At 39.1% G+C, this 12,511-nt stretch overlaps 1 protein-coding gene across 9 annotated transcripts in view; it reads right to left on the bottom strand.

Moving 5' to 3' along the window:
- Positions 1 to 5,563: 5,563 nt before the first annotated feature.
- The window catches only part of LOC146483797 (sterile alpha motif domain-containing protein 9-like), a 52,573-nt gene continuing 45,625 nt past the window's right edge, over positions 5,564 to 12,511 (bottom strand). For 8 of the 9 annotated variants that reach the window (XM_085105933.1, XM_085105936.1, XM_085105934.1 and 5 more), the window contains 2 exons: positions 8,252 to 8,394; positions 5,564 to 5,811 (listed from right to left, as the gene is read on the bottom strand). In XM_085105933.1, coding sequence (XP_084962059.1) covers positions 8,293 to 8,394 — 102 coding nt within the window. In that variant the 3' untranslated portion in view covers positions 5,564 to 5,811; positions 8,252 to 8,292. Of the gene's footprint in view, positions 5,812 to 8,247; positions 8,395 to 12,511 lie in introns of those variants that run through there. The other variant, XM_085105935.1, reaches the window with a different exon arrangement.

Genomic DNA, 12,511 nt, shown 5'->3' with positions numbered 1-12,511 from the left:
GTCGAGTGTGCTTTAATAATTGACAAGAATGACCTTGGAGGAAATTGCGTCACTTCAGGAGGGTAAAGTCACGCAATACATGTACAATGTCCACGGTTTGCTGCGTTTGTTCAGATTTCTTTTTAACAGTTTTTTGTAATTTCTGTTGACTTCTTTATGTTGATTCTCAAGCCTGCTTCCAAACCATTCTGTGAACTTTTGAACAATGTCGCTTGTGGTATGTAGGCATTGAAACGAGACTATGCAGCAGTCGAAGCGCACTACTGTCGAACCTCCACTAACGGCCACCTCTCCACAACGGCCACCTCTCTATAACGGCCACATTTTTTTGTCCCGGCGGACAGTCCATACATTAGCTCTTGTTTAAACCTCTCTACAACGGCAACGGCCACCAAAGTGCGTCCCCAACTGCCAAAATAACCTCTCGACAACGGCCAGTACAGTACTTTTTTGTCAAAAAACCGGGTCAAAAAAACATTTTTTATAAACCGATGCAGTAATCCACATTTGTCTTCGGAACATTACGTTTCTGTATCCATTTTAATGATATACGTATTTTGACTGTGTTCCATTTATATGCTGCAGTTAGCATAAATTGTCTACAATAATATAGCGAATGTTGCGATCCTTGCCCGTTTCGTCTTTTTAACATTTTGATTCAAAACATTATTTACGTTTTATTGTGTATTTCACCTCTATATATTATTTAAGATTGGATTGCCATAATAAACATGTTGTACTTCCCGAAAAAAAGGTGTCATATTACACCCCTACCTCCCCACAACGGCCACCTCTCTACAACGGCCACTTTCGTCTGTCCCCAAGGTGGCCGTTGTGGAGAGGTTCAACTGTAGTTTCCAGTGGAGAACGGGAAAAATCGGCCCGACAGAGTGCTTGCCCTGGCACGCGGAATTCTGTTTATTTCATTCGCCACTTATGAATGAGCCTGTTCACAAGTTACGTCATTCAGAGTCGAAAGAAACCAAAATCCCTACACCTTTTAATACGAATACTTTGTTAGCTGACCAGTGGTCACTATCTCCCGGATTATTGGTACAGTCCTATGGCAAACGGCAAGAAGGTAAGGAATTTTCAAGGCCAGTCTTAGCGTTCGGTCTCCCTAGTCAAAAGCACCGTTGGGGTGAATTTACTGAATGAGGTAACCGTACACGGGCCTCTGCCCAGCAGGAACTTTAAGGGGGGTAGACGTTTCGAGTGGCCAGCGGTCACAAGCTTCCTCGGGGGTCCGCAGGCATGCTCAATGTTCAAAGTACGCGTACGCTGACCTGAACGATTATTCTGATGTATTTACTTACACTGTTTTCGTGAGTTTTTCTCCTTTAATTTTCTCTCAGTGGGGAGCTTCGCTGTTCAGGCAGGAAGGGGGAAGGGGGGAGCTTCTACCTCTTAAGGGGCAGTATCATGGGAGAAATCATGATTTTGGGCAAAAATTCACTAAATTTAAACTTTGAACACTGTGTTATTTAATTTCTAAATCGCTAATTTAAAGAAATATTAATAGTGATTCTACTGAGACGAAAGGTTGAACCAGAATATAGTACAACCGATTTTTAGTGCGTTACGACAGCGAAAATTGAAAACGTCGGCCCGACGTTTTCAATTTTATTTTGGTCATCTGCCGGCAAAAATATCCGTTGATATTTTCTTTGCATTCTGATAGACTTTTAATGACATTTTGGTCATTATATCTTGGTTGCTATCAACCGAATAGCGTCTTTTCGATTTTCAATGTGTTACTAAAAATAGCGTGATACTGTGCCTTTAAGACGGGCATTGTTAAGAAAATCCTTGATGTAATCGGCATCAACCTAAAAGATGTCAAGAAATCCACGAGTTCAAGACTTCTGTCAGAGTTGTGAACGAAAACAGTAATTTTATGACATTATAGGACGAAAACAAGCTTCGCACCAAAACAAGGCTGTGCCTCGTGCACGTCTAAGAAAATGATCTACGGGGTGTTCAAAGTTTCAAAATTTGCTCTCTTTTGGAGCTCTGAGCTCTGCTTAGATAGGCCATTTCCGAGTTGCTTTGAACCTCACTATGAAAGCGAGGCTGCTCCTGCCTTAGTTTTCATTCATATGCAAACAAAACTAATTTTCACATGAAAAACTCGCTTTCGTTATGAGGTTCAAAGCAACTCAGAAATGGCCTGTAAATACCAGAGAAACTTTTTGTCTCCCGCAAATTCGTTATTTTGAGCTCCGAGCGCTTGAGCCCACGTTCCTGGTCGCATATTTTATTCAGCTCTGTCCCCACGTGCTATGGAACCCTAGTTTTGTTGCACTTGCACTCACTTCACAAAGCGGATTCCCCACTGCTTAACCAGAGTCTTCAGTCTCTTTGGACAGTGGTCACTTGAAGAGACTGGGGCAAATTTCAATTTCCCCAGTCTCTCTCCAAGCGACCAACCGCTGCCCGAAGAATTTAAGATCGGGCCTTTGTGGAAGGGGGCCTTATCATGGAGACAATAGCGGCTTTTTACCAAACTGTTCGCAAACATCAGAAATTTGACGAGACGCTCAGTGTTTGGCGCCCTATTCTCTGCTAATCCGCGTTTTCTCCCTGTGTACAAGATTGCCTACCAATTGTAAGAAAATTCTAACAAAATTGCAGGTTCCAGTTATTCAATGAAAAGAAACTTTCCCCAGTAAATGAATCGCCGTCCAATGAATAAAATACACAGCAACTTAACATATGTTGACCGCCTGAGTGATTTAAACAATGGAAAAAGTTATCCCCTCTTGGGGATCTGAAGAGTAACCCTGGGAAAGACTAGTATTCTGTCTTGGGAAACTTAATAACTCAGGCTTAGACGCTTCATGTTACAGACACCAGAACTATGCCCCTTAAAATAGCATTCTATTAAGGGGGCATAATAACTCGGCGAAGAACACCAAACGCGCCAAAGGGACGAAAGGACAAGTCTAACACGTGATGTTCAGGCGATTTCCTCAACATTGAAGTTACGAAAAGTCCCAGCCCGAAGATTTCCCGAAAGTCCGAAGAAAAAAAAAAACGTCCATAAAACCACTCAACCACCGAGCTTCAATCCAAAATCCAACTCTGTTTATTTTGCTCGCGCGATAGAAACACCGCACCATCAATTTCAAAAGTTACATATTAGCCAATGCGCACACGCTTTTAAGTAAGGCAATCAGAAGCGAAATCTATCAATCAAACGAAACTTGTCAGCGCGCGCTCTGAAAAGCATAAATTCAATATCAAGTTTCACAAAGTTTTCCTTAAAGTCACAACACGTGAACTGCGAATTATGACGTCTGAACTTTACATCGATTTAACATTTTCATTTTGTTGGATTAGATATCCACTTACCCAGACAAGTAAAAACTATTACAACAACATCAACTGAACAAAAAAACACTTTATTTAGTCTCCAATTTGCAGCTCTAGGAGCTATTGTTTGTGGAGTTTATAAAGATATACATTCTTATACATACAATAACCTGACTAAAAACATGAGTCGAAATTCACCTTAGAAAAAGTGTTCTAGCTTCTTAGTATGAGCTAATCTGGGTCACATTTTATTTCGAACGACTGATCACCTCACCAATAACTCGAGCCAATATATATTATTCCTAAAATAGGCCTGACTTATGTGGGAAACCTATTTACACGGGGTACTCCTTCTTGTACCTACGCTGTCCGTAATAGTGGAGTTCGACCGTACGACTTAGTCAGAGACCATTTTTGACAATGAAAACGAGCTACACAACGCTTTTAGTGTTTGCGTCAAAACATTTAAGACAGGATATATTATCTAATTGAAAAACAATATAAAAAATCAAATAACATGTTTACGTCTATATCACAAACGGACTGCAAGTTTCAAGCCTCCAGATCGGCTAATATTTGGCAACAGCAAAGTTAACAGGCAACTTACAACAGCCTACAATATACAGTCTAATGAAACGGTTGCTGAACAACAACGACCTATTGCCATTCTTATTACAGCCCTTTTCAGTGTTACATGCATAGCGGAAGTCTTTCGACATTCATCTTTCGACGCAGTCTTTCGACGTGCTATGTAACCAGGCCCCCATGTCCGCACACATAAATGATGAAGACTCTGTCCGAAGACTTGCGATGGCGAGTGATTTATCATAGATACATTTATGGTTCTTCTATGGAGGATACTGTACGAAATCTTTTTGTTTCAAAACGTTTCGCTTCCAACGTAAGGGGCGTTATACCAGAGAACCAAGGATGTAAAGACTGCCAGGAGGCGAGGAAGATTACGAGTGCTGTCATGTGAGTGAATTCTTGTTCATCGTGATTTTATCTTTTTTTGGAGCAGTTTTCAGGTATTTTCAGTTTCAAATATTGGCTTGTAGTCGTTTTTTTCTAATCCACAAGTACTTACTATGACTTTCTCTACACAGATCGTGATAACGCCTTGATAAGAAGCATGTTACTGACAAAACCGGAGTTGTTTATTGATGAATATCTTGATGGGTCTCATCATGTCACATTAGCAGTTTTTGTAAATAGCACCACTTCTCGGCCATTTTCCTCAGATTTTTCATCAATAGGGAGACCGAAAACTTGCATAGCTGTGCGAAACTCAGCGTCTGAAACAACTGGCAACTCCGCCATGTTTGCGATATGTGACTTGCACACGATAGGCCTGGTTACATAGCACGTCGAAAGACGACGTCGAAAGATGAATGTCGAAAGATGTCCGCTATGCACGTAACACTGAAAAGGGCTGTAATCCGTTAACCCCTAATACCGAAGCAACCTCGTTACCCGGGTCTCTCCTCTTCCCGTCCCAAGGGAAAAGGAAGAGACCCTGGGAACGAGGTTGATGTCAAAGAACAAATTCTCCTATCTTGACCCTATACTTTTCGTATTAAGGACCTGTGGAGAAGTAATTAAAATATCAAGAAAATTAACCTTGGGTGATTATATACTTAATTCTCATGAGCTCAGGAGTTGAATAAGCATTGATATTACAAGTAAGAAAATTTGATGCTGATCACTGTTAGGCCTAAAGGGTTTTTTTTTTTTAAAAAAGAAAGGAAGACGCATACATCAAGAACACGAAGTCTCAAGAATAGCCTGTTCAATGCATTCACAGAGTTTGTGGGAAAGAAAGCTGAAAGGTGGCGCATGGGGAAAGAGATGATCCATTGAAGAAATAAGAGAAAATGCCACCATTTTTTATAAGCTCCCCAAAATCTGAAATCCAAGAATAGGCTTTCCCAAAGGCTCTCTATCCATTATTATAGTTCCCCACAAAATTTTCACCAATTCTGATTGGAATAATTCAATCACCTTAGCTGAACATGTTCAACTTCAAAAAGCACATCTTAGCAAGGTTTATTGAAATCAAGAAAGAAAATTAGACTGAGTTAACAGCGCATTTTTCAGTTATAATTTTAAAGTGTCAAAAATATTATTTGGAAAGAAATGTCATATATCCGTATTTTAGAGCTTTTTAGAATTATTACTGCGCAAGTATCTCTAATAAGCGACTGGAATGTGCGTGGTGACCCCCAATTTTGTATTTGAATCCCAAAGAGAAACTAGTTTGTTTGCTGAGCCATTCGATTCCCTTTAGTTCTTTTGTGTGACTGCACGCTGAAAGAACAAGGCACCGCAAACTGTTTTCCTTTCCATGCACGTGGTGACAAACTCCTTCAGCAGTAATGCAACACATAGTGATATTTATAGCGTACTTAATCCTTTTGATTCACTTTCAGTAGAGTGAAATTCCTCGTCAACATCCATCTAAGACACCACGGTTCCTTTTGAAGTATGATTTTTTACCTGTGGGAAAAGCAAATATGAGAATCATACAGTTGCTTCAAGATTTCGTCTTATTTTAATAAGTTCTTCCCATGTGGGAAAAGTAAATAAAAAAAAATACAGTTTTTTTTTTGTAAAAAGTTACCCTGGTGTTAGTCAAGCACCTTCAAATTAAAAACGTTATTAGCTTACAGTTTTAAGTGCTACTGCGATGAAAATCGAAATTTTAAACGAGATTTTTGGGCTTCAAGGTAATATTTAGACCTTAAACTGTACGAAAAAATATAATTCAGACCAACAGAAAAAGGTATATCCTTAAAAGGGCTGCCCGAAAGTAGGTAAAAATGCGTCTGCCATTACTCAAGATTTCATCACCTTGGCGGCATCGAAAAGCGAGACAAAGCAGTCGAAATGCTCAAGTTCTTCCTCTACTCCTATCGAATATGGCTCTGATTTCAGTTCTAACACGAGTGGTAGTTTTGAAGACAATAGACCCTACGCAAAAATGGCTGACATTTTAATATTCTTTTGTCTGCATTAAAATTAGCATCACTAGCCTTCTTCTTGAGTTCAAATTTTAAAAGAATATTATACCATGAACGAGGCTAGTGAGGCTAATATGAATGCAGACAAAGGAATATTAAAATGTCAACCATTTTTGCATTAGGTCTATGGGGATGATTCTCAGTGAAGTGAAGGGATAACATGATATTCATTTTACTCGGCCCAACTCTCCGTGTGGTTCGCCTACATTTTTTAATTTGGGTAATGGAGGCAAACCGAATGTTGAAATTACATTTGAAATAATCGAGCTTCCCGTTGGAAACACAACTTAAAATTTGGCATGGGCCGTCCTTGCCACCTATACTTTTGTATGCTAAACAAAAAAGTAAAGGTAAAATTTTGATCAGATGAAATTAGTTCATTTCCTGAATAACATATTGTGTTATGTCATTATGATTTTATGTCGGCTTCAGGGACTTCCTCGAATCTCTCGCTCGCCGTGACAACCCCAATGTTTTGCTACTAGACTGATTTAGCAACAGAGCGGGGACGTCAGTTGATAACGGCCGCGCATTAAGAAAACCCATAAGATAGTCGAAATAGACTCGCGTCCAGACTATTCCGCGCACTCTCGCGTCCTCAAATGACGCTCCCGTTCTGTTGCTAAATCACCCTGACGTTTGGGGCGCAAACTCCGTACATTCCTAAGGATATCATAATAGTTCTTGCTGCCAGCTTTCAGGTATTTTCGTTGATCGTGGACATTCCCATGGGAACAAGTCTTTAAAGGCCCACCTTCACCCAAGAGTCATTGCGGTGGTTTGTTTTTGTTTTGAAATGCTGTATTGTCCAAATGCGTGATCTTATTGGCTGTACGAACTCAAGCGGTTCATACGGGTTTCCTCTACGACTCGTGCTGGAAGGAAAGAATATTTGTGATCGCTTATTGTTTTCTCGCTCGACTTCCGCTCAAATAAAAAGGGGGGTTTTCATATATGAAAATTGTTCCTCGGCGCGCAATACATCTTGGGTGAATGTGGGCCTTTAAATTTTGGAAACCTTACTGTGAGAGAAACTGTACACCAAAGGAGCAGAGTACTCAGGAATATTATTGACGGGAAGGTATGTATATATGGGCTCAGGTTTTGAAAATCTCAAGTCCTATTAGGATAATAGTGGACCAAAGAATGTCCTACGGCCCAGAACATAATCCCCAAAAGGTCAGGAACGATTAACTCGTACCGTCACTAATTTACCTCAGCCGGAGAACCCTTCCCTCCCTAAAGTAGGCCTGCACAACCACGGGTTTCCACACGATTACAAAAGATCGTAGACGATTACAGGATACCAAACAATTCTGTGATCATTTGAAAACAAACTTCTGCGATGAAGATACACTCTGGGGGTGGAGCACTCAGGTATATTATTTACGGGCCGAGGAATATATGCGGTCTAGTTGTGAAATCCAAAATTCCTATTAGGATAATCGGTGGATCATGTAAACTAGGCTTTTGTATAATGACGCAAAAGCATTACGCATCATTCAAGCAGTTTAGTGGAATTTGTCTGGAAAATTGATTTTTTTTGGAGAAAAAAGGAACTAAAAAAAATCATTTAGAAATAAATTGAACCCCTACACTGCCGAATCCTAATAACCCGTATAAATTGTTAGAGTTGTCTCCCTGTCAAAAACCTTTGAATTAGTGACTCAAACGTACTTATAATGAGAATTATCCGAGCATCTAAGTAACTTTTTAGAGGAAGATATATTTTTTGCGATTGATCGCAATCATACGGAAACACAGGTATTTGCCATCATTTGTGACCAAGCAAGTGACCATTTTCCGCCATCCTACAATCGCCTTTGAGATCATATGGAAACCAGGAGTCAGTGGTAATGATAGTTATCACACTTTAAGTTACCGATACTTTTGTTCAAACCTAACCACAACCTTACATTTTGCGTGAGGAAGGTAGCATCCATTCAGTCCTCCAAGCTCAGTCATAAAGTTCCTCTTCCAAGTCACCCACACCTTTAAGGCTCCTTTTCAAGTCGTAAAGCTGTTGCTTGACCTCTTCTTCTGTTCTTAGTTTTCTTTCCTTAAAAGAGATTAAGAGTTTAATAGGAATCGCCTTCGGTAGACTCTCTAAAGAGATCTCAGAAGAGTGTCTTTAGTCTTTCATTGACAATTACGAGCAGCTATTTCCATTTTCCTACAAGGTCAATGAATGATTCATTGGCCCTCTCCCCTGACCTCAAGTAATCCATGAACCACGTGACTAAAATAACCTGCGTGCTGCTTTCAACTTACGTAAAACAGGAATTCGGCATGGACCAGAGGGAACTAGCTTAAGCAAAGCGGATGAGATCATTCGCCGTTCACGATGGGAAACGAAAACATTTTATTTCACAGAATCAAAAATATTGTTTTCCTGCTCTGGAATCATGATTTTAAAATATAAAACATATAAAAATTCTGTACTCAGAGCGCAATTAAATTTGGAATATTTCGTTCGGATCCACCGAACGTCGTGAGCCACATGCAAATTTAATACAATGCAATGTTAAGAAAGGTTCTATAATGGACCCAAGGGAGCTTAGATGGTGCCATAGATGCTGACCAATTCGAAGCCATTGTCTCTGTTCAAGGGGGTCTTACGTAATTGGATCTCAATCGCCTCCCTTATGCGGCGTTTGAATGTGTTACTTTCCGTGGCAAGAACTTTTGTTTTGCTGGAATCCACTGAATGACCCGTGAGCTGGCAATGTTCATGAACAGCTGACGAATTCCTAGAAAGATGTTCCTTTACTCGAGATTGTGATAACCGAGACGTTTCGCCCACATAATCTTTAGCACATTGTTCGCAATGTATGTGATGGACTGTTCCACACTTTTTAAGATTTTCTGTTCTGTGCTTAACATGAAGTATTGAAAGGCTTGTGGACAAGTGTAACCTTGTGTGATTTGAATGCTCTTTGGAGGCGTTCCGAAGTGCCCTTGATCTATGGCACTGAAGCATAAATTCTGTCCTCGCTAACAGATTCTTCGGAATCTCTCGGTGCGGATCCAGTGTTCGGTATTGTTAGCATCCAATCAGGATGCTAACTTTATTTCAACGTTGACTTTTTTTTTACCTTTCCCTGTCCATGCTTCAGCTCATACTTAACGGCGCCTTTCAATGACATGTGGACTCTGAACTTCAAAACCCTTATTTTAATGGTATTGGCGCTATTTAACAATTACTCGCCGAAGGCGAAGTAAATATTGGTGAATATTCCCCGAGACGAAGTCGAGGGGAATATTCACCAATATTTACTGAGCCTGAGGCGAATAATTGTTTTAGTATAATTAATCAGGTGATTATCAGAGAAAAACAAGAACCGTCTGAAAAAGGTCGATTTTGCATGTTTGTTTGTTTCAAATTGTCACGCGTCAATGAACAGAGACGCGATGTCTGTCGATCACATGCTCAATCGAAATCACATGCGCAATCGATAAACTGCACACGGCCTCAAGCAGAATGTCAGTATTCTTTAACTGCCGCTTAATTGAGACGAAGCACTGACTTCTGTGAATGAATGTTGGGTTTCTCCGACCCGTTTACCGAAATAGATGGAGATGAACCAGGCTGTTTGGTGAAAAACTCGAGCCGGCATCACAAGTGTTAGCGATGGCATTTTATTGCACAATTTCTTGTTGACATGATGGCTTCGCCGGTTAACGGACGTTTATAAATTGCTCTCGGAGATAAGCTGCTTCAGGTAGGAATCAAGTTCTTTATTGGCTTCACTAAACAAGTACACGGTTGTCGCAGATCAAAATTTTTTGTTGTGAGACGGTGACTGTAGATTGTGGTCGAGAGCCGCTCGAAACGACAACAAACTAGTTTTCGGATTATAAAAACTGTTTTCTTTTCTCGTCACTGAAACGTAAAACTTAGAGAGACATTTATTCATCTTGTTTACTTCCATGCTTTCAAATTCTGTCTTAAATTCGTTTTGTTTGTGAAATCATTCTGTTAAATAAAGAAAATCTTGCCGAATTTAACTTAATTTGTTGTCTTCATTTTAAGTCATGGTGTCACCTCGGACTTAGCTGCATCTTTACTGCCTTTCGGAATTGCATTCTGTGTAACGTGTCGAAGGTCGTGGACTTTGTTCTTTTTGCAGATGATACAAACATATTTTTCTCCCACAAAGATTTTAACTTGCTTCCTGGAATCTTGAATTCTGAAATGCTTAAATTAACTCATTGGTGTCGAGCAAACAAACTGTCCATTAACTTTAAAAAATCAAATTTTATGGTTTTTAGACCACCCCAAAGGAGGCAAACACTTGATATATCTATTCAAATTGACAACAATGCAATTAAACGTGTGAAAGAAAGTATTTTTAGGTGTTATCCTCGATGAGCATTTGTCATGGAAGCCTCACATTCTTAGTGTTTCTAGAAAAATATCAAAATCAATAGGTATTACTTATAAGTCTAGTTTTTGCCTCCCCAAAACCTCCTTACGTTCCTTGTACTATAGTCTAGTTTACCCTTACTTAATTTATTGTGTTTCTGTGTGGGGATCGACGTATCAGTCTAATTTAAATCGGATTATTGTTCTGCAAAAGAAGATAATTAGAATAATATCAAAAGTTTCTTTTGATGCTCATACCGGTGTTCTTTTTAAAGAACAGGAGATTTTAAAATTCTCTGACATTTATTTATACCAAATAGGTAAATTTATGTATCTTTTTAAAAGAAGCTTACTTCCAAATTATTTTCGTGATATGTTTACTCTTGCAAGTCAAATACATTCTTATAAAACAAGAAATTCCAACCTTTTCTATATACCTTATTGTCGAACTAATCTTCGAAAATTCTCAATTCGGTTTCAAGGTCCTTCGTTTTTCAACTCGCTAAGTCGTGAAATTCAAAACAGTGAAACTATCAGTTTGTTTGGCAAAAGACTTAAAAAATTCCTTCTGTCTAAGTTAAATTGACTCTTTGTTGAGCTACACACCTTTTCTTTACCTTTTCTTTTTTTTCTTCCTTTCCTTTTTTTTTTTTTCTTCTTCTTTAAAAAAAAAAAAATTTAATTGGAAATTTCAATCAGTACCCTTAACTTCTATGGTTTATCCAATAGTTCTAGGAAGCCTATAGTTAATAAGCCCCCGGCTTCTATATAGGCTTCCTAGCCTTTAACACTTTTAATATTGTAAATAGCCAAGTATGAATATTGTAATAGTAAGAATATTGTGTGTCGTCTATAATGTATTTATGTTGTATTTTTTTGTTAATGGCAAATAAAATTGAATTGAAATTGAATTGAATCGACAACATGCAATTTACTGAATTTACAAGGGTTTTTGTTTTATTACAATTAGCAAAATTTTCATATCTTGCCTTCGAAAAGTGTCACCTCGGACTTAGCTGCATCTTTACTGCCTTTCGGAATTGCATTTTCTGTCAGCCTATTTACTTCTTCTCAGAAACATCAACAAATCGCTAAGCGGCCATTTTGAAAGTTAGTGCTCCCGCTATAATCACCTCGCGCGAGGTGATTATAGCAGGATATGACGCAATCCTCGACCAATCAGATCAACAGAATCTCTATAATCACCTGAGTAATTATTAAAGAAATAAAAAACGCGCGGAGTGCATTGTTGAGTTATATAAGCACGCGGGAATTTTTAAGAACACGAGAGAAGTGCAGAGAGGCACGAGCCGTAGGCGAGTGCCTCTCTGTACTTCTCGAGTGTTCTTAAAAATTCCCAAGTGCTTATATAACTCAACAATGAACGAGGAACAAGTTTTTTATTTCTTTTATAAAATATAAACAATCGCAACTCCTCAGACAAGTGCGAATTTTAATGAATCAACATCAAGTTTCTCCTTACACGAGATAACGCGTAATTTAATAGCGCGCGCTCTTGCCGATCACGACACGATCACGACAGGGCACGCGATAGCGCGCGCAATCAAGTAAAAAGTCAAACTGTTTTAGTTTTTCGTCACGTCGTAAGCAATTCAAGAAGTTAACTCCAAGTCAAGTTTAAGTTTTAAGGTGTTGAGAGACAAGTTGAAGTTAATTAAAAGTCTGGAAACATCAGTACAAGAGACTGTTTTTTGTGAATCGCTGGAGTGACAGCGCATTATGTCTCTGAATTTCTCAGATTTTTCACAGGCAAAAAATCTGACGTGTGCTCCGTGCATATGTACAATTA

The sequence above is a fragment of the Pavona decussata genome, unplaced genomic scaffold (assembly GCF_977016875.1).
Source record: "Pavona decussata unplaced genomic scaffold, jaPavDecu1.1 SCAFFOLD_38, whole genome shotgun sequence".
NCBI lineage: Eukaryota > Metazoa > Cnidaria > Anthozoa > Scleractinia > Agariciidae > Pavona > Pavona decussata.
This window is presented reverse-complemented; position numbering and strand designations above follow the sequence as displayed.